General features: G+C 42.5%; 2 protein-coding genes across 7 annotated transcripts in view; one reads left to right on the top strand and one right to left on the bottom strand.

Annotated features, from left to right (window-relative positions):
• On the bottom strand, nt 1-23,661 carry LOC121278164 (BSD domain-containing protein 1-like). 2 transcript variants are annotated; one of them, XM_041188300.1, is made up of 12 exons: nt 23,494-23,661; nt 23,277-23,377; nt 23,125-23,173; nt 19,432-19,548; nt 18,380-18,547; nt 18,229-18,283; nt 15,761-15,867; nt 15,211-15,279; nt 13,302-13,383; nt 12,668-13,168; nt 255-358; nt 1-166 (listed from the first exon to the last, which is right to left on the bottom strand). In XM_041188300.1, the coding sequence occupies exons 2-12, from the start codon at nt 23,285-23,287 to the stop codon at nt 122-124; spliced, it is 1,308 nt and encodes a 435-aa protein (XP_041044234.1). In that variant the 5' UTR covers nt 23,288-23,377; nt 23,494-23,661; the 3' UTR covers nt 1-121. The 2 variants fall into 2 exon arrangements, with proteins under 2 accessions (XP_041044234.1, XP_041044235.1); XM_041188301.1 differs by having other exon boundaries at nt 23,277-23,661.
• A 147-nt stretch (nt 23,662-23,808) lies between these two features.
• tube1 (tubulin, epsilon 1) overlaps nt 23,809-25,534 on the top strand; it is a 52,279-nt gene continuing 50,553 nt past the window's right edge. The window contains exon 1 of one of the 5 annotated variants that reach the window (XM_041188897.1): nt 23,809-23,923. In XM_041188897.1, coding sequence (XP_041044831.1) covers nt 23,899-23,923 — 25 coding nt within the window. In that variant the 5' untranslated portion in view covers nt 23,809-23,898. The other 4 variants (XM_041188898.1, XM_041188902.1, XM_041188900.1 and 1 more) reach the window with 4 other exon arrangements.

Below are 25,534 nucleotides of genomic sequence, written 5' to 3'. Positions count from 1 at the left end.
AACAGTTTGTTGTCTCTTTTAATGTGGCACTCAAATAATGGCAACAGCTTGTAACACAGTACTCAGTTACTTGTGCTCTTGCACAATAAATATTGTAGGTAATTGTCTGGAGGTCAAGAGTTCACTTTTGCTCACATGCCCAATCTTCCCACTCTTCAGGTTCAAGCTGCAACAGAGAAAAAAAAATGTATTCATAGCCACCTTGCAATCTGTAATCATCAAGGCAGAAAAGCAATGCAGAACAAAACTAGTACCTCTCCTGAGGCTTCAGCTCGAGATAAAGTCATCTGGATTTCCTCTTCAGTCATGTCCAGATCAAGATCTTCATCCCAGTTTTCAACATCATTTGAAGTGTTTCCTATAACAAAAAAAATGCCCAAGACAATAAAACACAATTCATTAATCGTTGAGAAGAGTTCCAAATATGAATCAATATTATAGATTCTTACTTTTCAAACCCCTTGTCACACCATTATACCTGGAATGTTAGTCAAACTTCAATGCTTTAACCTTGCGGTGGCCAAGATATGGCCATGCTCAGCCTTCAAAATCCCATTCTTCAGCTACAAAAACCTGGGCTTTTTTCCCCCTTGTCTGAAAACTTGCAGATGTAAGTTTTCCTCCTGTTGGTCACACTTTTTAGTTAATATAAGCCATAATGATTAGCAATCGTGCCATTGGTGGATTTAAATTAATTAAGCAGCAGGCTTTTCCACCAATAAAGGAGTAACCTATATTGACCAAAACAAAACTATAGTCAACAAGAGAAGGAACAGTTGGGTGAATTTTAACTTTGAGCAGGCACATGACTGGAAGAAGGTGCGATTGCACTGCCCACCCAATGCCTTCATTAAACGGTTTCGGTCATTTAATACTTGGGCCTCATTAGAAAACGCATTGCAAGTGCGAAGGAATGGGAGCATTGTGGTGATGTTACCGGACTAGTAATCCAGAGAACCAGACTGATGCTCAGGAACACGAGTTCAAATCCCACCATGGCAGCTGGTGGAATTTAAATTCAATTCATTAATAAATGTGGAATTAACAAGCTAGTTTCAGTAAAGAACTATGAAGCTACAATACTGCTGTAAAAGCTCCTCTGGTTCACGAATGCCCTTCAGGGAAGGAAATCTGCCTACGTGACCACAGTAATAATGATTGATGTTAACTGCCCTCTGAAATGGCCTAGTAACCACTCAAGTTGTATCAAATTGCCACAGAAAATTTGAAAGGATTAAAAAATCGACAGACTACTCGGCATCGATCTAGGCACCATTCAACCCTGCAAAGTCCTCGTCATTAAGGACGTGCTAAAATTGGGAAAGCTTTCAAGACTAGTCAAGCAATGCATGACATAGTCATGCTCACTGAAACATACCTTACAATGTCCCACCAAAAGTGGTAGCTTAGTGGTACACAGTCTGGAGGGAGTGGTTCGGAGAGTCCCTGACATTGACTGCACCCCACGAAGTCTTATAGCATCAGGTCAAACTTGGGCAAGGACCTCCAGTCGATTATCAATTACTGCCCTCCTTTAGCTGATGATTCAGTGCTCCACGTTAAACATCACTTAGAAGAAGCACTGAGGGTAGCAAGGACTCTGGATGAGGGACTTCAGTGTCTATTACCAAGGGTGACTCAGGAGCACTACTACTGACTGAGCTAGCAGAGTCCTGAAGGACATCTGCCAAACTAAGTCTAGGAGGACATCTGCCAGACTAAGTCTAGATGAACAAGAGGGGAAAAAAAAATATTTAAACTCCACCAATTTACCTGTCACAGATGCATCTCTCCTTGACAATATCAGCAAGAGTGACCGCTGCACAGTCCTTTGTTCATATTGAGGATACCCTCCATTGCGTGTGTGGCACTACCATTGTGCTAAATAGGAAAGATTCAGAACAGATCTAACAGCTCAAAATTGGGTACACAAGAAGCGAAGTGAGCCATCAGCAGCAATAGAATTGTATTGAATCATAATCTGTAACCTCATTGCCCGACATATCCCTCTCTCTAATACTGTCATTAAGTCAGGGTCAAAGAAGAATTCAGCAGAGCAGTCCAGGAGCAGCACCAAGCATAAAATGAGGTGCCAAGCTGGTGAAACGACAACACAGGACTACACAAGGAAGCAGTATGCAATGGTCAGAGCTAACGAATCCCACAACCAACATATTAGATCAAAGCTCTATAGTCTTGCCACATCTAGTCATGAATGGTGACGGACAATTAAACAACTAATTGGAGGAGGAGACTCCACCAATACTCCCATCCTTAATGATGGGGGAGCTCAGCCCAGCACATCAGAGCAAAAGACAAGGCAGAAGCATTTGCAACGATCTTCAGCCAAGAAATCTGACTGGATGATTCGTCTCAGCATCCTCCGGAGGTCATCTGCATCACAGAAGCCAGTTTTCAGCCAATTCGACTCACTCCACATGATATCAAGAAACTGCTGAAGGCACTGGATAGTGCACAGGCCATGGGCTCTGACAATATTCCAGCAATAGTACTGAAAACTTGTACTCCAAAACTAACTACGCCCTAGCCAGACTGTTCCAGTACAGCTACAACATTAGTATGTATCCAGCAATGTGGAAAATTGCTCAGTTATTTCCTGTCCACAAAAATCACGATAAATCCAATCCATTCAATTACGGCCTTCAGCCTCTTCTTGCTTATCAGCAGAGTGGATGAAGAGATTGTTGACAGTGCTATCAAGTGGCACTTACTCATGAATAACCTGCTCACTGATGCTCAATTTGGGTTTCACCAGAGCCACTTATCTCCAGACCGTATTACAGCCTCAGTCCAAACCTGGATAAAATAACTAAATTTTATAGATGAAGTGAGAGTGACTGTCTTTGACATCACGGCAGCGGCTGAGAGTGTGGCATCAAGGAGCCCTGGCAACACTGAAGTAAATGAGAATCAGGGGCGAAGAGGGGAGGGGGGAACTCTCCACTGGTTGGAGTCATACCTAGCACAAAAGGAAGATGGTTGTGGTTGTTGGAGGTCAATCATCTCAATCCCAGGACGTTATTGCAGGAGTTCTTCAGAGCGGTGTCCATACACGCGATGTTCACATCACATGAATGAATAAAAAAATCCTTGAATTTGGGGAAAGTTGTAATCTGTGCAAACCCCAGTGCCACTCAGTTTTCCATGAGCCAGAAATATGTTTATATTGTATACAAACAATATAAAGTATCCTGTATTTGTTCTAGTAAACTTGCATCAGTCACTTGCTTATTGCAAGTATGAACTGTAGACTGACCAATATCCTCTATAGCAGACTGGATGGAGCAGGAGGTAAATATATTCAGGGCTGCAGTGACTTTGACTACAACAAGTAACACATTTGTTTTGGCAGTAGGTTATAGGAAGCAACATAATGCTGGCAGTGTCCTTAGAGAATTACCGCCTCCTTATGCACAAAGAAGTGCAGAAGTCAGGCATGTTGTGTCTATAGATGCTGGAGGTGGATAAGGTAAAATTTCCTGTCAGCTAGTATCCTTCCTCATGGTTTCTCTGCAGTTCCATGTGCTCTTTCTACTCATTGCTGAAATTTCTGTTCTTCTGGCCAGAACAAAACTGCTAGAAGGGTCCCCATTTTGAAAGTAGTACATTACTGGTGTCTCTTGAGATTTCAGAAGGTTGTGTAGTCAATACAAGCACTTTTCAAAAAAAATGAACCATTATAAATTGTGAACAAAGTATCTCCCAAACTTTACAGCATTTTAAGTTACAGCAGGTGAGTGTACTAGAAATTGTCAGTTCCTAATCTGTACTGCCCTTGATTTGTGGGTGGTTTCAGGAAGTTGTGTTGTCAGAGCTGATTTATCCGAAAATCACCAAGGTTCTAATTATATCACCTGAGCTCTTTTTTAATAGTTTAATTAGGCCCCCATCTATTTCAGACTATAGCATTGGCCACCTAAATGGAGAACATCCCAAAAACCAGTGCCCAACATTGCGCTAGCATTTTGTTTTGCAATACTTGTCTCATATTGGCCTGTTTATAAGCATAAACGGGGTGGTAATGAGACTAAACTTGGTGTCAGAGTTTTCAACAGTCTCTATAATAAATGGCTAGCTTTTAGTCTTCCAAATCATATTCAGCCTTTCATCCGCCTTTCTTGTGAGCACCAGTCTAGTAGTTGCCTCTTATGAGCATCTTCCTAAACAATTGACTTAACCTTCAAATAAACTTGTCACAGTCTTTGATAAGATCTCACCACTGAACTACCCTGTTCACCTGTCTGTATCATAATGACATAACTTATCCAGTGCTGTTGTACCTGTCCTTAATAAGTTAAAATTAATTAAATGAGCCTGTTCATTCCTATTATGTGGCCACATCAATATTTAGACATCTAGAGAACGATTGCTTAAGAACGGCTAAAAATTAATTGTAAACCTGTGAAAGTAAAAACAAAATTTTCAAATTTTGAAAAAAAAATCAATAAAGAACTGTCAAAGTTCTACACAGTTATTACAGTAAAATTATTAACATCTGATGAGCTTTACCTCTGTAATATTAGAGGTTATTAGTGTCACAGCTCAGAAGTCATATAGCCTCAAGGCCAAGTAAACAACTGGCTTACCTCTGTTTCAACAATGCAAGATAAAACCAGTTTAGATTCTCTGTCATGTCTAATACAAAATATCTTAATTAGTGAAAAATCAAAATTACATCAGTGTAAATCTGTGGCAGAATTACAGAAAGCATTTTAAATTTTGAAAATTTTGATCTCAATTGTACCTCCGTTTTGTCAGCGACATTAAAAGGTTTAAAGTAAACTGGTTGTTATCTCCACAGCTGGCCACAGCTTCCAAAGAAAATAATTTCAGATATATAAACTTAATAGTTTAATTAAAAAACAAATGGACCAGCAGATCAGCAAAGTTGAGCATATTTAGCACAGTGACTTTTCTAGGTTCACAAAATTCTGTTAAATAAGATGGATAATGAAACCCTGGTGTCTTTTTCACATTGCAGTGTTTGGCAGAACAAGGCTACAATTTATTACTGGAAGCAAAATGTTAGGGATTTTAAACAAAATTATGAAAGGCATCATTGTGGAGGAGCAAAAAATGCCACCTCATTGCAAAAGAAATATGAACTAGAAGATGAAGTTTATAGGAGCAACAGATCAACCAGCATTAGAAGGCAAGTATAAAATTATGGCGTCAGTTCAGGATTACCAAGGAAGCAGATACTACCAAGGCCACGGTGACAGAAGAGGAAACTCTGTCACTAGAAGGGTTCAAAATTAATAATGAGGAAGTGTTGGATAAACTGTCAATACTTAAAGTTGACAAGGCCCGAGTGAGATGCCTCCAAGGATTTTGAAGGAAGAAAGTGTGGAAATTGAAGGGGCACTCGCCAAAATCTTTCAGTCTTTGCTAGACTCAGGAGTCATGCCAGAGGACTGGAGAATTGCAAACATTATGCCTGTGTTCAAAAAAGGTTGTAAGGATAAGTCCAGCAATTACAGACTAGTCAGTTTAACTTCAGTGGTGGGGAAGCTTCTGGAAACAATTATTCAGGATATAATTAATAGTCACATGCAAAGGTGTGGGGTGATTAGGCAGAGCCAGCATGGATTACTAAAGGGAAAATCATGTTCAACTAACTTACTGAAGTTTTTTTGAAGAGGTAACAGAGGGTAGGTGAGGGTAATGCTGTTGATGTGGTATAAATGGACTTTCAAAAGGCATCAATACAGTGCCACATAACAGAAAAGTTATAGTTCATGGAATAAAAGAGGCAGTAGCACCATGGATACAAAATTGGCTGAGTAATAGGAAACAGAGGGTTTATGACTAATGGATATTTTTCAGGTTGGAGGAAGGTTTGTAGTGGAATTCCCCAGTGATTAGTATTGGGACTCTTGCTTTTCCTGATATATATTCATGATCTAGATCTTGGTGTACAGGAAACAATTTCAAAGCTTGTGGATGATACAGAACTTGGAAGCATTGCAAACTGCAAGGAGAACAGTATAGAACTTCAAAAGGATACAGGCAAGTTGGTGGAGTGGGTAGATATGTGGCAGATGAAGCTCAATGTGGAGAAGTGTGAGGTAATGCATTTTGGTAGGAAGAACATGAAGAGGCAATATAAAGTAAGAGGTACAATTATTAAGGGTGTGCTGGAGCAGAGGGACCTGGGTGTATGTTTGCATAGATTATTGAAGGTGGCAGGATAGATGGAGAAGGCAGTTAATAAAGTATACAATATCTTGGGCTTTATTAATAGGGGCACAGAGTACAAGAGCAGGGAGGCTATAACGAGCTTATATAAGATACTAGTTAGACCTGGGCTGGAGTATTGTGTACAGTTCTTGGTGCCACACTATAGAAGGATGCGATCGCATTGAAAAGAGTTCAGGAGGTTTAGAAGAATGGTTCCAGGTATGAGAAACTTCAGTTACATAGATAGATTGGTGAGGTTGGGATTGTTCTCCTTGGACAGGAGAAGGCCAAGAGGATATTTGATAAGAGGTGCTCAAAATCATGAGGGAGCTAGATAGAGTAGATAGGGAGAAACTGTTCCTTCTTGTGAAAGGATTGAGAACAAGAGGGCACAGATTTAAAGTGATTTGCAAAAGAAGCAAATGTGATGTGAGAAAAAAAACTTTTTCACACAAGTGGTTCAGGTCTGGAGTGCACTACCTGAAAGCATGGTGGAGGCAGGTTCAACTGAGGCATGCAAGAGGGCATTAGGAGATTATTTAAATAGAAATAATCGGCAAGGTTCCTGGGAAAAGGCAGGAGAATGGCACTAAGTCCTAATGCTCATTTGGAGAGCCAGTGCGGACACAATGGGCCGAATGGCCTCCTTCTGTGTCATAACAGTTCTGTGATTTTGCATGATTGACAAAGTCCTAATGTGGAGTGGTGTGACGATTTTTTTTAAAAACGTAAGTGAATCATCAATGACAAGGACAAAGAGAAGTCAGATAAAATGCTGTTTTACGATGACAGGAGTATTTTAAAAACAATGCAGAAATGGGACCAAAATAAAAACTCAGGCCAGGTTTTGCCCTCGTCGGACCGGCTCGGTTAGCGTGAAACGCAGGCTGCAGTTCTCAGTACTGCCTGTTTGGTGGGGTGGAGGAAGGAGGCCAAGCATGCAAGTTCACACAGGTGCATGCCTCAGGGAAGTGAAAATATTTAAAAAAAAGAATTTTAAGATGTTAAAAAATGTGACCCTGTCACATGAGTAGGGACATGTTAGAAGTTAGTATGAACGTTTTTAAAAAATAAATAAATAACGCATTCAAACTTCATCCCACTTGTGGATGAGGTTTTGCAAAAAATGCAAAGGCCACTAGGCCTTTTAGCCTGCCTGCCAATCATAAGGTTGGATGGGCAGTGAAAAATTTAATTCAATTACATTGCTAAAGGCCTTTATAGGCTCGTTACTTGTTGGTGGGTGTACTGCCGACTCCCACCGGTGCCGATGACGTCAGGACGCTTGCCCGATGTCATCGTGCATCATTTTATGTTCATTCGGGTTGGGCGCACACTCGTCCCGTAAGCATAATATTCTGGCCTCAAATGCTGGGAGCAAGACTAAAATACAGTAGATATTAAAAGAAAAATATTAGGTATTTATTATGATATTAGATTAAATACTAGGTCAGCAAAATACACATGAATAATAGATGTGAGATTTTTTTTTAAGAAAAACTAATACAAGGAGCTTCTTGATCTAATGCTACAGCTATAGCATAAATGCAAACAAATCTGGAATCAGAGCCATTCTGATTCCAGAGCCCAGCAAAAGGAGATTGCTTTGATTAACACATGAATTACATTGTATTTGTTTGGCATTAACACAAATGCTAAGCTTATTGTGTAAATACACACTTTAAAAATCATGAAAAGTACAATGTGACCTAAAATAAATGCAGAATACAGATCAGGACCAAGAAAGAAAACAGGACAGTTGTACTTCATGGGAAACCAAGACTATGAGCAGGACTAAAAATTATAAATATCAAATGGGAGGGTTTAAAAAAAAAATAAAGTATTGGAAGCATCACTTAAAAAAAAACTAATGGAGTAAGAAGTTGTGAAGGAGAACTTGTGGAGGTCAGCTAATGGCTGTGGCTGAAAGAAACTTGCCTCACTCTCTCACAAAAGTTCCTTCCCACTATCACCCCTATAATCTTCCATCATTCAGCCCTATGCCCTCTATTAAAGCTCTATACCTCCCATTTATCCTACTGAATGTTCTACAATCACTGCAAGCCAAGGAAAGTCATTTGCTCTTCCCCTGCACAATATCCCAAAATTTAGCTGCATTCTCAACTTTATAAAGCACTGTCCTTGCAGTTGGCAAATTGCCTCCCTTGCACCCATCCGACCCCACGATTGTCATCCATAGCTCTTTGTCGCATCCCTGCCATCAATCATGTTCTCTGCACGGTATTTGCACAGTACAAGTACTGTGTGGATTCCTAGCTTAGTGCTGGGAAACCAGAACAAAAAGAGGGCTCTGAAGAAGGAAGGGTCATGCGGACTCGAAACATTAACTCTGTTTTTCTCTCTCCACAGATGCTGCCAGATCTGCTGAGTTTTTCAAGTATTTTCTATTTTTGTTTGATAAAGACGGCTCATTGGGCATGATATATAGTGCCGAAACCTTCGAGCTCCTTGGTGTCAGGTTTGGGGGGGTACCCCAAAGATGTGCTGCGGGACCCCTCTCGGAACTTCAAAGGTCAGGGTTTGCATAGCAATTGCCCAGAAGTGTAAACTTCCTCTGGTCTAGGAACCATCCGAAGTTTGCCATTTAAGTTGCAAACTTCGGATGGTTCCGGCTGTGTTACACCAATAGGTACTCAGAAAAATTTAGAAGAATTAAAACCTTTTCTAACTTATGGGTAACTATTATAAAGACACAGACACAGAGGGGACTCCCCCCACCGACCCACCCGGGGTATTTCCCCACCTCCAACTACACCTCCCAGCATGGTATTCCCCATGCCCCCAAAACAGTATTCCCCAGTCCCCTGACTCACCATGGGATTCCCCCGACCCAACCCTCCCCCCACTGACCCGAACACCCCCTCCCAAACCATGGCTGGTGCCGTAAAAAAAGGGAGCATGCTCTTCTTCAATCCAACTCTGCTGGACTGCGACGCTTGGCTTCGGAGACATTTCTGCTGCTTGGATCATGCCCGGCCTGAGTTGAAAGATCTGGTGGGACAAGCCCAGAAGAAATTTTGTGTAAGTAATTTGGCACAGAATGACAATCCGACACTGATTGCCACTCCAAGGGAGTTATGGCCCGTAATATGCAAGGATGAAGGCTGAGGGCTCTCAAATTTCATTGGGCACACGATGTCACCTGGAAAGGAGTGAGCAAGCAGAAGAGGCATTTAGGCTGACAGGGAAGTGTATCAGCAGTCCAAGTGAGAGGGATGGTGGTAAAAATGGGTGGCACTGTGAATAGGGAGTTGTGGCTAAAAATATCTCAGCTGTCATATAGTACGGTTGCATGGTGATTATACTACTGGATTAGTAATCCAGAGACGAGTTCAAATTCCACCATGGCAGCTAGGGAATTTAAAATCATTGGCTCAGAACTTTCAATCTCCTGGGGGTCGTATCAGGGACGTATTCCAGAAGATGCACAAGGACTTCATGGGAATTGCCCGGGAAGTTCAAACCGTCGATAAGCAAATACCTGCACTGGAAAGCATCCGATACTCCATTTTAAACTGGAGACTTCGGATGGTTCTGACTCTTAGAAGAATAGTTATCCAGGAAAAGTTAGAAAGATTAAAACCACTGTTCACTTCTAGGTAACTATACTAATAACCACAACCCGCAAACCCCCACTCGAAACCCAACTACATCCCCCACACTCCCTCTGGACTAGCCCCCCTACGCCTGCAAGACTGCCCTCCCCATTTCCCTGATAACCCCTCATCCCTAAACATGCTTCCGAACTCCCAACTATCCCCCCGCACCTGACCCTTCACTACCCCCGACTACCCTCCCAACCAAGCCCACAATCCCTCGACTATCCTCCCCAGCCTCTGACTAATCATCCTACCCTCCCAACCCATCCTACACCCCCAACCTTCATCTCCTACTCCCCTACCAACACATCCTACCCCGCAACCTGCACCCTCCTCCCCACCCTCCTACGTCGCCTGCCAACACATTCTACCCCTCGCCCCACCCTACACTGCTACCGCCCCCACCCCACCCTCCCCACTTACCGCTCACACTTACCTTCTCCCTGCTTCTCAAAGTAGTTTGGAGCTTTAACTTTACCCTGTTCCGTAAAAAGGGGGTGTGGCTTCACTTCCCTCGCAGCTGCTGCCCTGCAAAGAAGGGTGCCAAAAGCAGCTCCACTGCACATTTATTAACAGGCCTGTGTTGGAAGGTCAGGTGAGAAACGTGCAGCTCCTGACTAGGATGAGTAAAAAAAAGGAGAGTGGCAATCCGACAGTGATTGCCACCCCTCGGAGGTTCTGGTCCATTGAATTAAATAAATCTAGAGTTCAAAGGGAAGCATGGTGACCATGAAAGTACTGGAATGTGTACAATTACATCTGGTTCACTAACGTCCTTTAGGAATGAAAATCTGCCATTCTTACCCAGTCTCATCTACATGTGACTCCAGACCCACAGCAATGTGGTTGGCTCTTAACTGCCCTCTGAAATGGCCTAGAAAACCACTCAGTTGTATTAAACCACTATAGAAAAGCCAAATAAGAATAAGACCAGTCCGACCACCCAGCATCGGCCAAGGCCCCAGATATGACAAAGGCACACATAGGCTAGTTGACCCAGCAAGTCTTCCTCGCTAACATCTAGGGACTTGTGCCAAAGTGGGTGAACCGTTCCACAAAGCAATCAAGCAACAGCCATAGTCTTATTCACTAAATCATACCTGTCAGACAACATCACAGGCTCCTCCACGTCCTGTCCCACCAGTAGCACAGACCCATCTGAGGTGACAGCACAGTAGTATACAGTCAGGAGGGAGTGGCCATGAAAGTCCTAACATTGACTTTGGACCCCATAAAGTCTCATGATACCAGGTCAAACATGGGCAAGAAAACATCCTGCTGCTTACCATCTACTATACTCCGTCAGCAAATGAATCAGTACTCCTCCATGTTGAACACCACTTGGGAGCAGCACTGAAGGTGGCAAGAGCACATAATGTACTCTGGATGGGGGACTTCAATGTCCATCACTAAAAGTGCCTCAGTAGCATCACCACTGACTGAGCTGGCTGGATCCTAAAAGGCACAGCTTCCAGACTGGGTGTGTAGCATGTGATGAGAGAACTAATAAGAAGGAAAAACCTACGCTGGCCAAATTCTCACCATCCTTCCTGTTGAAGATGGATCTATTCATGACAGTATTTGTAGGGTTGACCATCACAGAGGCTTTGTGGAGACAAGTCCCGTCTTAACTCTAAGCACATCCTACATGTTGTGTGACACGACTACCATAATAAAAGGGGTAGGTTCAGATCAGATTTAGGAGCACAAAACTGGGTATCCATGAGGCACTGTGGGTCATCAGGAGCAGCAGAATTGTATTCCAAGACAATTTGTAACCTCATAGCCAAGTATATCCCCCAAAGTACCATTTCCATCATCAGGGGACCCACTGTGGTTCAATGATGAGTACAGGACAGCATGTCAGAAACAGCACTAAGCAAAACTAAAAATGAGATGTCAAACTCATGAAGCTCCAACACAGGACTATAAACAGAAGCAACATGCTACATACAGAGCTAAGGAATCTCACAACCAACAGATTAGATCAAAGTTCTGCAGATCCTACCACATCCAATCAAGAATGGTGGTGGACAGTTAAATAACTAGCCAGAGGATGTGGCTCCAAAACATCTCCATCCTCATTGATGAGGGATGCCCAACATGACAAGTATCAACAATGCTGATGCATTTGCAATCATCTTCAGCCAGAAGTGCTAAGTGGATGATCCACCTCCATCGCTCCGAGGTCCTGACCATCACAGAAGTCAGTTCACTTCATTTAATTCACTTGGTGTCAAGAAACAGTTGAGCGCGCATTGGCTAAAGCAAAGGCTATAGGCCCTGACAACATTCTGGCTGTGCTCCAGAAGTAGCTGCACCCCTAGGCAAGCTGTTCCTGTACAGCTACAGCACTGGCATCTACTTGGCAAAGTGGGGGGGGGGGGTGTTGTCAACAGTGCAGTCAAGCTTCACCTACTCGCTGATGCTCAGTTTGGGTTTCACCAGGACCAGTCTGCTCCAGGTCTCATTACACCTTGGTCCAAACATGGAACAAAGAGCTAAACTCAAGACGACATCCGGTCATCACGTGATATTTCGCTCAGCAGGTGTGTGCAAAAGTCAGAAGTGCACCCGCCAACAAGAGGGCAGTTAAGCCCATTAACGGCGCAACTGATTCCGATTTTTCGTTGCCCGTCCAGCCTTGTGGTTGACAGACAGGCAAATCGGCCAGGTGGCCTTTGCATTTTCATCAAACCTCATCCAAAGGCGGGATGAAATTTCCATGATGAAATAAAATAAAACCAGTCATGGGCTCACCGATCGCGCGCGCCCGCCAGGGGTAAAATTCAGGCCCATGACATATACAGTTAAGTTTAATATATAATTTGAAGTAAAATACTCACCATTTTTACCTATAAAAGCAGATTCATCAATATTAGAATTTAATTCTACTGTTGCATTTTGAGCAGTGTCAGAATGTAAATGGATACGATCATGATTTCTCAGCTCAGGAGTGGATACAGGGTACTCTTCAAAGCCTGGAGTGTCCTCACTGATACTTAGGCCTTCATCTGCAAATAGTTTGTAACGCAATTCTTCTTGCAAAACACTTTTATTTTCACGTTTCCTCTTAATTTCCAAAAACGATTCCAACATCTGGATGGTTTCTCCTGCTGGGGATTTACATTGGATTCCTTTATTGTCCTCAACAGAAAGCAATGCAAGTGGCTGCATTTCACTTGATGTGCTTTCAGAAAGACCTGTCACAGTGACTCCCAAGCCAGTCTTTTCCACTTTGCTTCCTTGTTGTTCAAGTATTTTACTGTGCCTGTCCTTAGTTAATATATTTAGGTCGTTGGGTCGAAAAGTAGTAGCCAAGGATACACTTGTGCCATCCCACTCATCTAAGGACGAAAATATGAAGCAAAAAAGTTAGCAATTTTGAATTCCTTAGTTCATTGTACTGTTCTATGTACACAAGATTCACTTAAATAAATCTCCACATTGGAGTAAGGAGTTTATAGTTCAGTCCTATACCTTCGTCATCTTCCCATTTAAGGTCTTCAGAATATGTGCTTTGTTTTGCTCTCTCTTTTAAAGCTGTTCTCCTAGCTTCCTCCTAAACAAGAGTTACAAAAAGTAATAAGATGTATTTGTTTGTAATTCTCATACAATTTTAAATTAATATTCCTTCTATTAATATCCCATCCACTACTTCCCTGTTACCTGGGTCAGCATTTTCCCATCGACAAGCTTGGGAGGGGGGGGGGGGGGCGGGTGGGGCACGCTCACCGACACGTAAAATGATGCGCGGTGATGTCGGGCGGGTGTCCTGACATCACCACACGTCATTCAGATATTCAGTTTGGCAGGCGCGCAGCTGACTCAGCTGCCCGCCCGCCACACTGTCAAAGGTCTATTAAGGTCTGTTAAAAATTAAAGTAATTAACCGAGCTGCCCGTCCAACCTTAAGGTTGGTGGGCAGGCGAGGAGTCCAGGTGGCCTTCACGTTTTTCATGAAACCTCATCCACGGGTGGGATGAGATTTCATGAAGGGTTTATTATTTAAATAAAAATTTTTGAAATAAATAATGGAAATGTTCCAGCTCATGTGATAGTCTCACATGAGGGGATATGTCCTTAAATTTTTTTCCCACCTTTATTCAAATTTCCATAACAAATCTCTGAAGCACCTCCGTGCTTCCGGGCGTGCGTCACGATGGACGAGCCTTAATTGGCCCGCCCACGTAAAATGGCGGTGCGGACCCAATCGATTTTGCGCCCACCTCGGGGAAATTTCTGGCCCTGCTAAATTTGTTTGTCTATTTTTGTTATTACATGACAGTTACCATGTTTTTAACTTGATTATTTAGATTACATATGAACTTTTTGTTTCAAGTTACATTGCAAATTGGCCCTTGGACTGTGAAAGTGACTTTTGAATAAAATACTATTATTATTATCATGCCCCTTTAAATATTGCAGAAGCTCTTTGACTTCAATTTGCCACCTACCAGACCATGCTTACATCTGCGGAGTGTTTGTTAAGGCCAGAAACGATAGATCTGAATTGCTACATGAACAACATGGCTACTTGAACACTCAGTCCCATCAGTAAGGGCCATTTATACTAAATGCAGGCAGCACTGCTTGGAGGCTACCAGTGATGGTCCTTATAAATGCAGTGTTCCAATGATAGTATGATAGTTCGGATAGTATTAAAGGCACATGAAGGATCGGTTCTGCTATCTCAGTATATAGTCCCAGTGGAGGAAGTCACTTGGAAGATACATGAGTTGGAAACATAGCTACAACATTCAACAGTCCTGTACCTGCTGATAATGTGGGATTGTGGAATTACCTAAGAGAAAACATTTTGGTTGTTAGTATCATAAGCTTACCTCTACCCAAGTCAATTTGATGGTGCTATTCTACTCAGAAAAATAGTCAGCATCACTAGTCTGGAAGCAACAGATTTATTACAAATGCTTTTAGTTACAGAAACACAATATTTAGTAGAATATTTGGCTAGAACTGTTACCCCCGAGTTTCACCAATAGCGCATTTCACAGCACCCAACCGGCCGCCTCCAAATCCCGTTTTCTTTCTTGTCAAACTTGGTCTCTGATTTTCTGTCCTTATCATTTCTCATTCTTGAAAAAGGTGAATCATGGTGCAGCACATTTTCATGAATGATGATAGTCTTCCAACAATCAACCTTACAATGAGCGATATTCTGGGGTAACTAGCCATTTGATCACACAGGGTGCCACAGCCAAGCATGACCTACTTCTCACCTGCCATCTAAAATAGGGCATTCACAGAGTTGTTTATTTTCACTCTTCCATTCCACCATCACTACCCAGAGATGCTGAAATTAATTTTGGTACCTATGCTGCCCATCTTTACTGTCTTGTCAGAAAATGTCAATCATTTCAATCCTGACCTGATGAAGCTGATGGACTCTGTAGAAATACCGACACCAAAAGTCAGCATGAGTAACTTCAGAAGGAACCTGCCAAAAACATTTAAAACAAAACAGGCAAATCAAACAACATGGATCTTTGATTTCTGCATTCCAAACTAAGTTAAAGCACACATGTGAAAGAAGAGTATATTAATAAAACAATGCTTCTCATGAGCTACATAAACTTGACAGGTCTGCTTAAATTAGCATAGCTCAATTCTTTCACAGGCGTGAGGTTGCAAGTGGATCCTTGAAAGAATATAAAATTTCTGCCCCTTGACTAGACCACAATGTATTAACTTTACAGGAACAATATTATAAAATTACAATTGTTCTTTCAAACTGAATTTGAATATTTTTTGCAGCAATTTGAAAAATTTGTTTTTGCTCCATCATCCGTTTTTTTCAGACTGACGCAAAGAAGTCTATGGTAAGGAGCTGAAAATGAAATCTGTCTTTGCATATGTATAGTTGCATGCAACTCACTAAGTATTTTAATTCACTAAAAACATTTTTTTGTTAAACATACCAGTTTTGTGTAAAGATCTCTTATTGGTGGGCTATTGACCAAGAGATCTGATATTGCACACTTCTCATCTTCCAAGCTGAAGGTCAACAACCAGAAGTTATATTGTTCTGCAGACATAAAAAGATTTACATAGAATAAGAAAAAAAAATGAACTAATCCAAATTGTCTCTGAAAACAGGCCATCTCTAAAATTTAGTATTCAATTTGCAGGAAATAGCTGAAGTATGTTTGAATATTTTGAATTACAGAAAAATGTTTCCTGACGTTAGACCAAGGCTACTCACTAGTATTTGGCTAACGCACATCACAAGCACTGGTTTTCTCATCAGGCACTTTCAGAATACAAGTCGGGGGAGGCGGTGGCATAGTGGCATTGCCACTGGACTGGTAATCCAGAGACCCAGGGTAATGCTCTGGTGGACCCGGGTTCGAATCCCACCATGGCAGGTGATGAAAAACCTGGAATTAAAAGTCTAATGATGACCATGAAACCATTGTCTATTAAAACCCATTTGGTTCACTAATGTCCTTTAGGGAAGGAAATCTGCTATCCTTACCTGGTCTGGCCTACATGTGACTCCAGACCCATAGCAATATGGTTGACTCTTAAAAATGCAAAGGGCAATTATGGATAGGCCATGAATGAATAAAACCATGAAAGGGGTGTAGGGGTCAATATATTAGCCAAATCCTAGATGGGCAAGTCAGGTGAATATCTAAGAAATTGCCTTGTACTGTAATCATAAACATGGTGAAAATGGCAGGTCTTGTTCACTAGACAGACTACAGGGAACAACCCATCTGCCTTTCACCATGGATGCAGATATTGTTTGATTCTTCAGAGGGTAGAGAATTGTCTCTCAAAGTCATAACAGCATAGCAGTCCATAACTATACAACAGGCTTTAAAATGATCACGTCAGAAAGAATGGAGGTGTTTTCTCTTTCACCAATGAGAGGGACGGGTATTGGTTTTGATATAAAAAACACAATTGGTGTTAAGCAGAACAGGAGGGGTCACTTTTTAATTCTGGACAACCACTGTATCCTTGGTAACAGTATGGAGGCAATTTCATAATGATATGAACATACGAATTAGGAGCTGGATTAGGCTATTTGGCCCTTCAAGCCTGCTCTGCCATTTGATAAGATCACAGCTGATCTGGTTGTGGCCTGATGTCTACTTTCCTGTCTAACCCCTATTACCTTCAACTCAGCTTTAAAAATATTGAATGACATTGCCTGCACTGCTCTCTGGGGGAGAGAATTCCAAATACTAAAAACCTGCCGAGAGAATAAAAATTCGCATCAGCTACATCTTAAACAGGACATCCCTTATTCTTAAATGGTGTCTTCTAGTTCTAGTCTTTCCCACAAGGAGAAATATCCTCTCAGCATCCACCTATCAAGTCCCCTCAAAATCCTATATGTTTCAAAAAGATAATCTCTTATTCTTCTAATGATAATTAAAGTCTCTTAATTTCTAGGTCTTTGGTGATTGAAAAGAACAGATCACCTTATTAACTATTTGGATCATTTAAAAATAATCCGGTGGGATGGGAATGGTGAAATTGGCCCATGGATATATAATGAGTATGCCTAGATTAAATTTTATTATTTAAAAGGTTTTATCAGTATATTGCAGTCTGCAGATAACTCAAACGTCTATGATTTACATATATTGGAGGAACAACAATTGCTTTGGTCGATGCAGGCAGTGAAATTCTGGCATTTCTTATTAAAACATGATTACACACCAATTTAAAAAAAAACTAATTTGCAGCATATATTTACACACATGAAACCCTGTGTGTGATCATCACATTGTCGTTTGGTCCCACAAGATGAAGGAATTGAAACACAAAACAAGAATTACATTCACACAAACGTTGAAAGGTTGTACCCAATTTTTCTATTAATTTATGAAGAGATGGCAGCCATCATTGGTACCCTTAGTGTTGCTCCCATTATTTTGTTAACATATATAGGGACTGCACTGTTCAGATTCTGATGCTGCATATCCTGCCAGGTTCCACTGTAATCCCGATTAGGAACTTGCCCATGACATTAGTGATAATTTCTTATTTTCCTTCATAGCTGTTTCAGGACCGTAGAACCAACAGTTTCCTGCACTATTTAACTTATTTTTGACTACTGGGCACACCTGCATTTCTAGCACTCAAACACACTAGTAATTGATTGGAATTTCAGCTTTAGATCTTATTTCAACGATAAGAGATATCAGTTTACTGAGTGAAACAAATTGTAACTTTCTAGCCATGATGTATGGAACTGATCAGTACAGATACAATTAGTGAACACATACTTTGGGCATTTGTGATTAATCACTATGTCAAATAATCCAGGACATAAAGAGGAATGATGCATGAGTTAAAATATGGAAACCAAATGCTTTGGAAGAAATTTTGTTTGCTCCAGTGTAGATTACCCCATTTTGCTACATCTTACCATCGGGAACACTGGAATATGTCGCAGGATCAGCCTGAAGGTTATAGAGTCGGACCTATGAAATAAAAAAAAGTTAAAAGAAAGGTAGCTATTTCTTAAATAACTCATTCTTCTACTCTACCTCTGTCCATTCTATGACAACATTGCATACCTTAACACCATCGTAAGACTGGCTAATTTTCAGCTGAATATCTTTTATTGTTTTCACATCAGAAGTAATGGATTCTTCCACTGTAGGTGTAAACGCTTCAGAGATAGCTCCAAGCAAGCTTGAAAGCCCCTTGCTGAATGCCTGATCTCCTTCTGTGTGTTCCTCAACCTAGAAGAAAAGAACCAAAATAAATCCTGAATAGTTCTGCAGTTTGTAATACTGTGGTAATATTTGTCTCTGGTTCTACTTGAGCATGGGAGTGGGGGTAGAAAATGACAGCAACTTATTACAAGACTTTAAGGTCATATTAGCCAAGGGAAATCAGTAAACTTGATAACTGAAAGATGCTGCATACTTTTTCTTTGCAATCAGATTAAATATTGTTCCGCATATAACTCTTAAATTTACAAATTTACGTTGTTGCTGGAACATGAATACTAAAAAATCATAGATATTCTATATTGTATTTTTGGAAATCATTGTTAACTGCACTACAACCTCATTAACATGCAATAAAATCAGAAAGTGCTGGAAAAATGTAGGTCTGGCAGCATCTATGGCGAGAGGAACGAAGAAGAATCACATTCAACACAAGTCAATTCAACAGCAACAGGAGTCATACAGACTTGAAACATTAACTCTTTCTCTCTCCACAGGTGCTGCCAGACCTGCTGAGTATTTCCAGCATTTTCTGTTTTTATTTCAGATTTCCAGCATCTGCAGTATTTTGCTTTTAGTATAACCTGAATAGTTCACCTACTGAAATCAGAACACAACTGAAACCACTGCCACCAAAAGACCATAAATAAGGAATATTTTAAAAATATATGTGCACGTACACTCACACACGTCCTGTTTTGGGATATGTTCATGCAATGTTATTAAACCAAAATAAAACAGAAGAAAGTTTCCTTAGAGAAACTTAATACTTCTACATATTTTATCTGAACATGCTTTTACTTTCTTACAAAGAAAATAGTACACTTAGCAACAGATATGCATTCAGGAACTTGGCATACGATGCAAATTATAATACAAGGGTACAGACTCACATTAAGCTTCTCTTTGAATGCTAAAGCTGTGGCTGCAATGGTAGTCACAGTATCATGTTGGATAACCTGAGTGAATTCAGCCAGATCATGCGTCAAAAACTCCACAGCTTTCGCAGACTGCAAATTAAAATGATAGGATAAAAACGATATATCCTTAATCCTATTACACAAATACTCCATTGCAGGGAGTATAGTTGCTTGTATTTAAACAGTAGACACTTGACACAGTGAACAAAATTCAACACCATCAAAAAACCATAACTTATACAACTTGTCTCGTTCCTATAGCGACATCAGAGCTATGAATTTCCTTTGGAGCTTCCATCTGACTACGTGTCAACAGTGCAGTTTTAGGACACATGGAGCAGGATTTTCAAGTAGTTGGGCGGACGGGAAACAGGCCACTGCCTGCAATCAGCTCCTGAATGCGATTTCACGCTTGCTGGCCACTAGTGGCCAGCCAGCATGAAAGGCATGCTGAGAAACTCAGCACTGCCAGGGTGGGGGCAGGACAAGGCCGAGTGCTGACGTCAAAGCGTGCGTGGGGACACGCGCAATGAAAACTCCCTGAAGGCAGACAGTTGCCTTAGGGAGCTGAAGAATTTTAAAAGCAAAAATAAAGATTATGAAATTCTGAAAAAAAAGTGTCCTCGCATAGGACTCACTCATGGAACATGTAGAAATAAAAATTCTGTCAAAACATTTGCATTTAAAAAAAAATTAATCTCAGGAACTTCATCCCGCCCGAGAATGAGGTTTCCTCAAAAATCCAAAGGCCGCCTGGCCAATTCGCCTGCCTGCCAACCTTAAGGTTGCGCGGACAGGGGAGGAAAAAAAAAAAAAATCGCACTTCATTAATACAGTAATGGCTTTAATAGGCCTCTTAATTGTCGGTGGGCATACTGCCGACTCTTGTGCTCGCCCTCTGACCAAAATATTTCATGAGTGCGTGATGATGTTGGGATGCTCGCCTCACATCATCACATGCTTTTTTATGCCCAATCAGGTTGGGCATGCGCTCACCCGTGGGAGGTAAAATTCTGCCCATGAAATCACTACATTGTAATGACATCAGTTTCTGATTCAGCCTAATTTTCAAGAGTGTACAAACTCAAGGGATTGTAATGTTGAATAGTGAGTAGCAAATAATATGCTACTGCAAGGCTGTTTGAAATTATTTAATCATTTAAAACTATTTTCACAAATAGCGATGCTAGCAGTAATGTGTCATAGTTTTCAGATGTGGCAACTGAGATTTTGATCACAGAATTGCTACGGTGCAGAAGGAGGACATTCAGATGTATGCATCGGCTCTCCGAATGAACATTATGACTTAATGCCATTCTCCTGCCTCTTCCCCTGCACCTTGTTTCTATTCAAATAATCATCTAATGCCTTCTTGAATGCCTTGATTGAAACTGCCTCCACCACACTTCCAGGCTGTGCATTCTAGAGTCTAACCACTCGCTGCATGAAAATGTTTTTTTCCCCATCACATTTGCTTCTTTTGCAAATCACTTCAAATCTGTGCCCTCTCGTTCTCAATCCTTTTACAAGTGGAAACAGTTTCTCCCTTTCTACTCTCTCCAGCTCCCTCATGGTTTTGAGCACCTCTTATCAAATATCCTCTCCATGAAGATCAGTTCCAACCTCGTCAAGCTATCTTCAGAACTGAAGTGTCTCATCCCTGGAACTATTCTTGCAAACCTTTTCTGCACTACCTCCAATGCGATCATATCCTTTCTATGCTGTGGTGCCCAGAACTGTACACAATACTCCAGCTGAGGTCCAATTGGTGCCTTTAAGCTCAGCATAACCCCCTTGCTCTTGTACTGTATGCCCCTATTAATAAAGCCCAGGATACTGTATGCTTTATTAACTACTCTTCCCACCTGTCCTGCCACCTTCAATGGTCTATGCACATATACACCCAGGTCCCTCTGCTCCTACAGCCCTTAAGAATTGTACCCCTTATTTTTTATTGTCTCTCTATGTTCTTCCTAACAAAATACATCACCTCACACTTCTCCACATTGAACTTCATCTGTCACCTATTTTCCCACTCCACCAATTTGTCTATGTCCTTTGAAAATTCTACACTGCCCTCCTCACAGTTTGCAATGCTTCCAAGTTTCATATCATCCACAATCTTTGAAATTGTCCCCTGCACACCAAGATCTAGATCATTTATACATAGCAGGAAAGGCAAGGGTCCCAATACCAACCCCTGTGGAACTCTACTATAAACTTTCCACCAGCCTGAAAAATAATGATTGAACATTGCCCTCCGTTTCCTGTTACTCAGTCAATTTTGCCACTTGTCAGCCCAAGCCTGGATATTTTCCAGGTCTTACTGCATTTGGACATGGAGGCCTCAAGCCTCAGTCCCGATTTATCTACTCCTCTTCCGTGTTGCTCCCTCGCAGTTTCACTGTCTCTCCAACTCTCAGGTAAGAGCAAGAGAAGAAATTATTATTCCCCCTCCAATGATTGTTGCTGTGTGTGACCACAAGCAATGACCACAATGTGCAAACATCGAAGCCGCGTAGTATATTTGTAGATTTGGCTGCAGCGCAGGCAGAAATTTAAGGACATTACCAGGTCCACTAGGAAAAAGGAAACCAGTGTTACTTTATCAGAATGGTATGGATCAAGCAAACATGATGTGTGCATGTACCACTTACCTAGTCTTACAGTACTTGGAATACTTCCCATGAAGATTCATCATGAAATATCCCAGCTGACAGGGAAATGGGTAGAGCAGCATCGCCTGTCTAAGTCCAATGAATGCAGTAGAATCGAAGGAAGGAGAGGACATGCCCCTATTTTTAATGGTAGTAGATGCTGTATTCAGTTAGTTTCTAAAAGTGCAGTCCTTTAATGAAAGAGTGTGGGTTAGAGAATGAATGAGTGAATAGATCAATGGGTGACTGAGTAAATGCGTAGGTGGATGTGGTGCGAGGTTTGTAGCTGGGTGGTCTGGGGGGTAGTTAGCTCAGATTAGGGGAGTTGTGGTAGTTGGGTGGTCAGGGGCATAGATGGGTGATTGGGTCATCCAGGTAGTGACGGGCAGGGTGCTAGCTGGTTGTGTCTGGGGGTTGGTAGTGTGGGCATTTGTGGTTGGGGAGGGTACTCGGGTCTACTCAGAAGGTGGGTTGTCAGGTCCACTTGGAGGGGGATGCTGGGTCGGGAGGTCGTCAGGTTCACTCTGGGTTGGTGTGAGGGTGAGAGGTGGTTGCGGAGTTACTCAGGCATTACACCAGATTTTAAACTGTCCAACATTTCCTGGCTAAGTATTCTGGTAAGCTGCACATATCCAACCCAAGTCTCCATTCGAAGCTCAGAGTCGGAGACATTCACGAAGCCTGGCAGCAGGGATTGCCCATTGGAAGTTTAAACTTTCCCGGCAATTTCCAGATACGTCTACACACCAGGACTTCCACAGCGTCCCGGCGCACATTAGCCAACCTACATCCAGTTTCTGACGATCTGGAGACAGGAGGATTTGGGCCCATATTTATTAACTTAGGTGTGTAATGGGATCCAACGGCAGAAATTAATGGAATGGACAGTGTTAGAATCCTTAACAAAACTACTAATATTTAATTTGTTAAAAATCCTCAAGCAATCTCATGAATTACAGCATAATTCTACTAGGCTTTGCAGGAAATCGGAATTAAAAAATAACCATACCTTGGCTTTCACCGTTGCGATGTTTTGCTTAATCCAATCTCCCCACCACCTACCAACAGAATTAGGAGAAATTAATACAATCTTTTTTTAAACAAAACGCTGCTGCCTCACGTTGCTCTCAGTTTATCAACTGTTTTCTAACAGCCATTTACCTCTCTGCCATTCTGTTGGTATTATATCAGCGATCTTACAACCGTGAGAGTTACAGCATTTTGAACCAAAACAAAGCTTACGGTCAGGCATTTCGCGTCATCTGGGAGGGTACAAAAAAAAGACATGGCATCATTGCCACCGTGGCAAAAAACATTATAGGAAAGGAAGCGAATACTTGGTTTTATCTTATTCAGTCACTTTAACAAGGACACTAACTCTTAAATAGTAATCAGTGGGGAGCAGCTTGAACAAAATTGCTGTAATATTCCAATAACAATAAAAGAAATTGTGCATGAATGACCATTAGAGACAGACGAATGAAGCATTAGCAAAGACAGATTAAGCGCCAGTTCTACCACACACAGCGCGTGCCCCAGACGCTCAATCACTGGGGATCACGGCGGCGATGCCGCGCCCCCGCCCAGTCACGGCGGCGATGCCGCGCCCCTGCCCACTCACGACCCCACCCACCCATCCCCGGCTCTACAGGCATCCTGTCTCCATGGGAACATGACGTCAGACGCAAATGACGTCTCCTGCAGGAAATGGCGCGCGGAACTCCAAGCCTGGCGGCGAAAAGAACCCAGGGGAAACCATAGCAACCGGACAGAGCGGGACAAGATGACTCAGTCTGTTCTGGTACAAGGTAAAGCAGCCGAACTCTCACTGTAGGATTTGTAGGTGTTCGATTTGTTTTGGAAGGAGCTTTCTTTATAGTGTAGCTTCCTGGCTCAGTGGTCGATTTTGGCTGTAAACCCAGTACCACTACGACAACATCTCTTAGCAAGTGGCCCCTTCTCTGGGGCACCATCAAAATAGGACTAGTGCCCCTGGCAACTAAAGACGTGTTCGCTCATTGGCGCCAGCCGTGACGGTGAAACGGTCAGTGTTCTCCGTCAATACTCCTCCCAAACTAATATCAACTTCTACAGTCCGCGCATGCAAATTTAAAGCGGAAATGTAGAAGTTGTCGTCAGTGATTCAAGTATGATGTGAGTAAGTGTCTTTTTAGTTTGCTATTGTGAGATTTGAACTCTTGATCTTGGGCCCAGTAACTCTTTCGAGTACAAACCCGTTTCCATCTGTTTCAGATGAAGTTACATTGTTTCATAGTTTGCCATTGTGAGATTTGAACTCTTGATAATCTTTTAAATGAAAACAATTAAACCAAATCAACAAAATTGGGATAAATCAGGCACAGCCCCTAATTCAGGTCAGCTGTAAAACTAAGAACAAAAATTTAAAGGAACCTTACAAACTTTAAATCAAAATGTGATTAAAGGGGTCAACAAAACACCCCAGTCCCTGCGGTGCCCACTGAGCACGGAAGGCCTCAAGTGTGTCAGCAGACACCGCGTGCTCCCTCTCCAGGGACATCCGGCAGCGAACGTAGCCGCGGAAGAGGGACAAATAATCGGGCGGGACTCCCCCGTCGATCGCCCGCTGCCTGGACCTGTTAATGGCCAACTTGGCCAGGCCCAGGAGCAGGTTCACGAGGAGGTCCTCCTCCTTCCCGACCCCCTTCCGCACCGGGTGCCCATAGATCAGGAGCGTGGGGCTGAAGTGCAAGCAAAACATCAATAAAAGGTTTTTCAAATAACTAAAAAGGAGTGCAGCCAACAACACCCTATATATACATGGTCCACGGACTCCACAAGACCGCAGAAAGGGCACGTGTCCTGAGAGTCCGTGAACCTATGCATCCTCTTATTATACGGGACTGCTGCATGCAACACCCTCCAACCCAGGTCCCTGATAGAAAGGGGGAGGACACCTCCGTAGAGGGCCTCCCATCGGGGGCCTCCGCCGCCGGACGGCAACAAGGCACGCCAGGGCGTGTCCGGGCGGTGGACAAGGGCGAGAAAATGGAAGGTGTGCAGCAGCAGTCCATACAAAAAGCCCCTCTTTGCTGTGCCAAAGGGCACGGAAGGCATGTCCCCGAGGCAGCTCATATTGCGGGGCACCAGCACCCGAGGGAGGGTTCGGGGCTTGGGGCCAATGTGGAATTCTGTCCGAACAGGGGAACGTTCAGACGGAAGATCACCGCGCACCTGGGCCACCTCAAGACCTAAAATTACATCAGGTCCGAGCACGACCGTCCTTAGGTCTTGGATGGCACTGGCTGCGACCTGGACACTCACAGACGCGCGACACGCCAACTCCTGTGGGAGCATCCAGCCCAGTCCTCCGCCACCCAGCACATCCCTGATCCTGGTCACCCCTGCGGCCACAGCCCTCCTCTCCGCCAACCACTGAA

The sequence above is a fragment of the Carcharodon carcharias genome, chromosome 5, assembly GCF_017639515.1.
Source record: "Carcharodon carcharias isolate sCarCar2 chromosome 5, sCarCar2.pri, whole genome shotgun sequence".
Classification (NCBI taxonomy): domain Eukaryota; kingdom Metazoa; phylum Chordata; class Chondrichthyes; order Lamniformes; family Lamnidae; genus Carcharodon; species Carcharodon carcharias.
Note: the sequence above shows the minus strand (reverse complement) of the source record. Positions and strands in the feature narration are given on the sequence as shown.

Excerpts from the sequence above, each read along its gene's own strand:
- LOC121278164 (XM_041188301.1), bottom strand. Across the intron at positions 18,548-19,431 it reads CATTCAAAGAGAAGCTTAAT|GTTGAGGAACACACAGAAGG; the intron begins GTGAGTCTGTAC and ends CTTTTCTTCTAG. Across the intron at positions 15,868-18,228 it reads ATATTCCAGTGTTCCCGATG|AACAATATAACTTCTGGTTG; the intron begins GTAAGATGTAGC and ends TTATGTCTGCAG.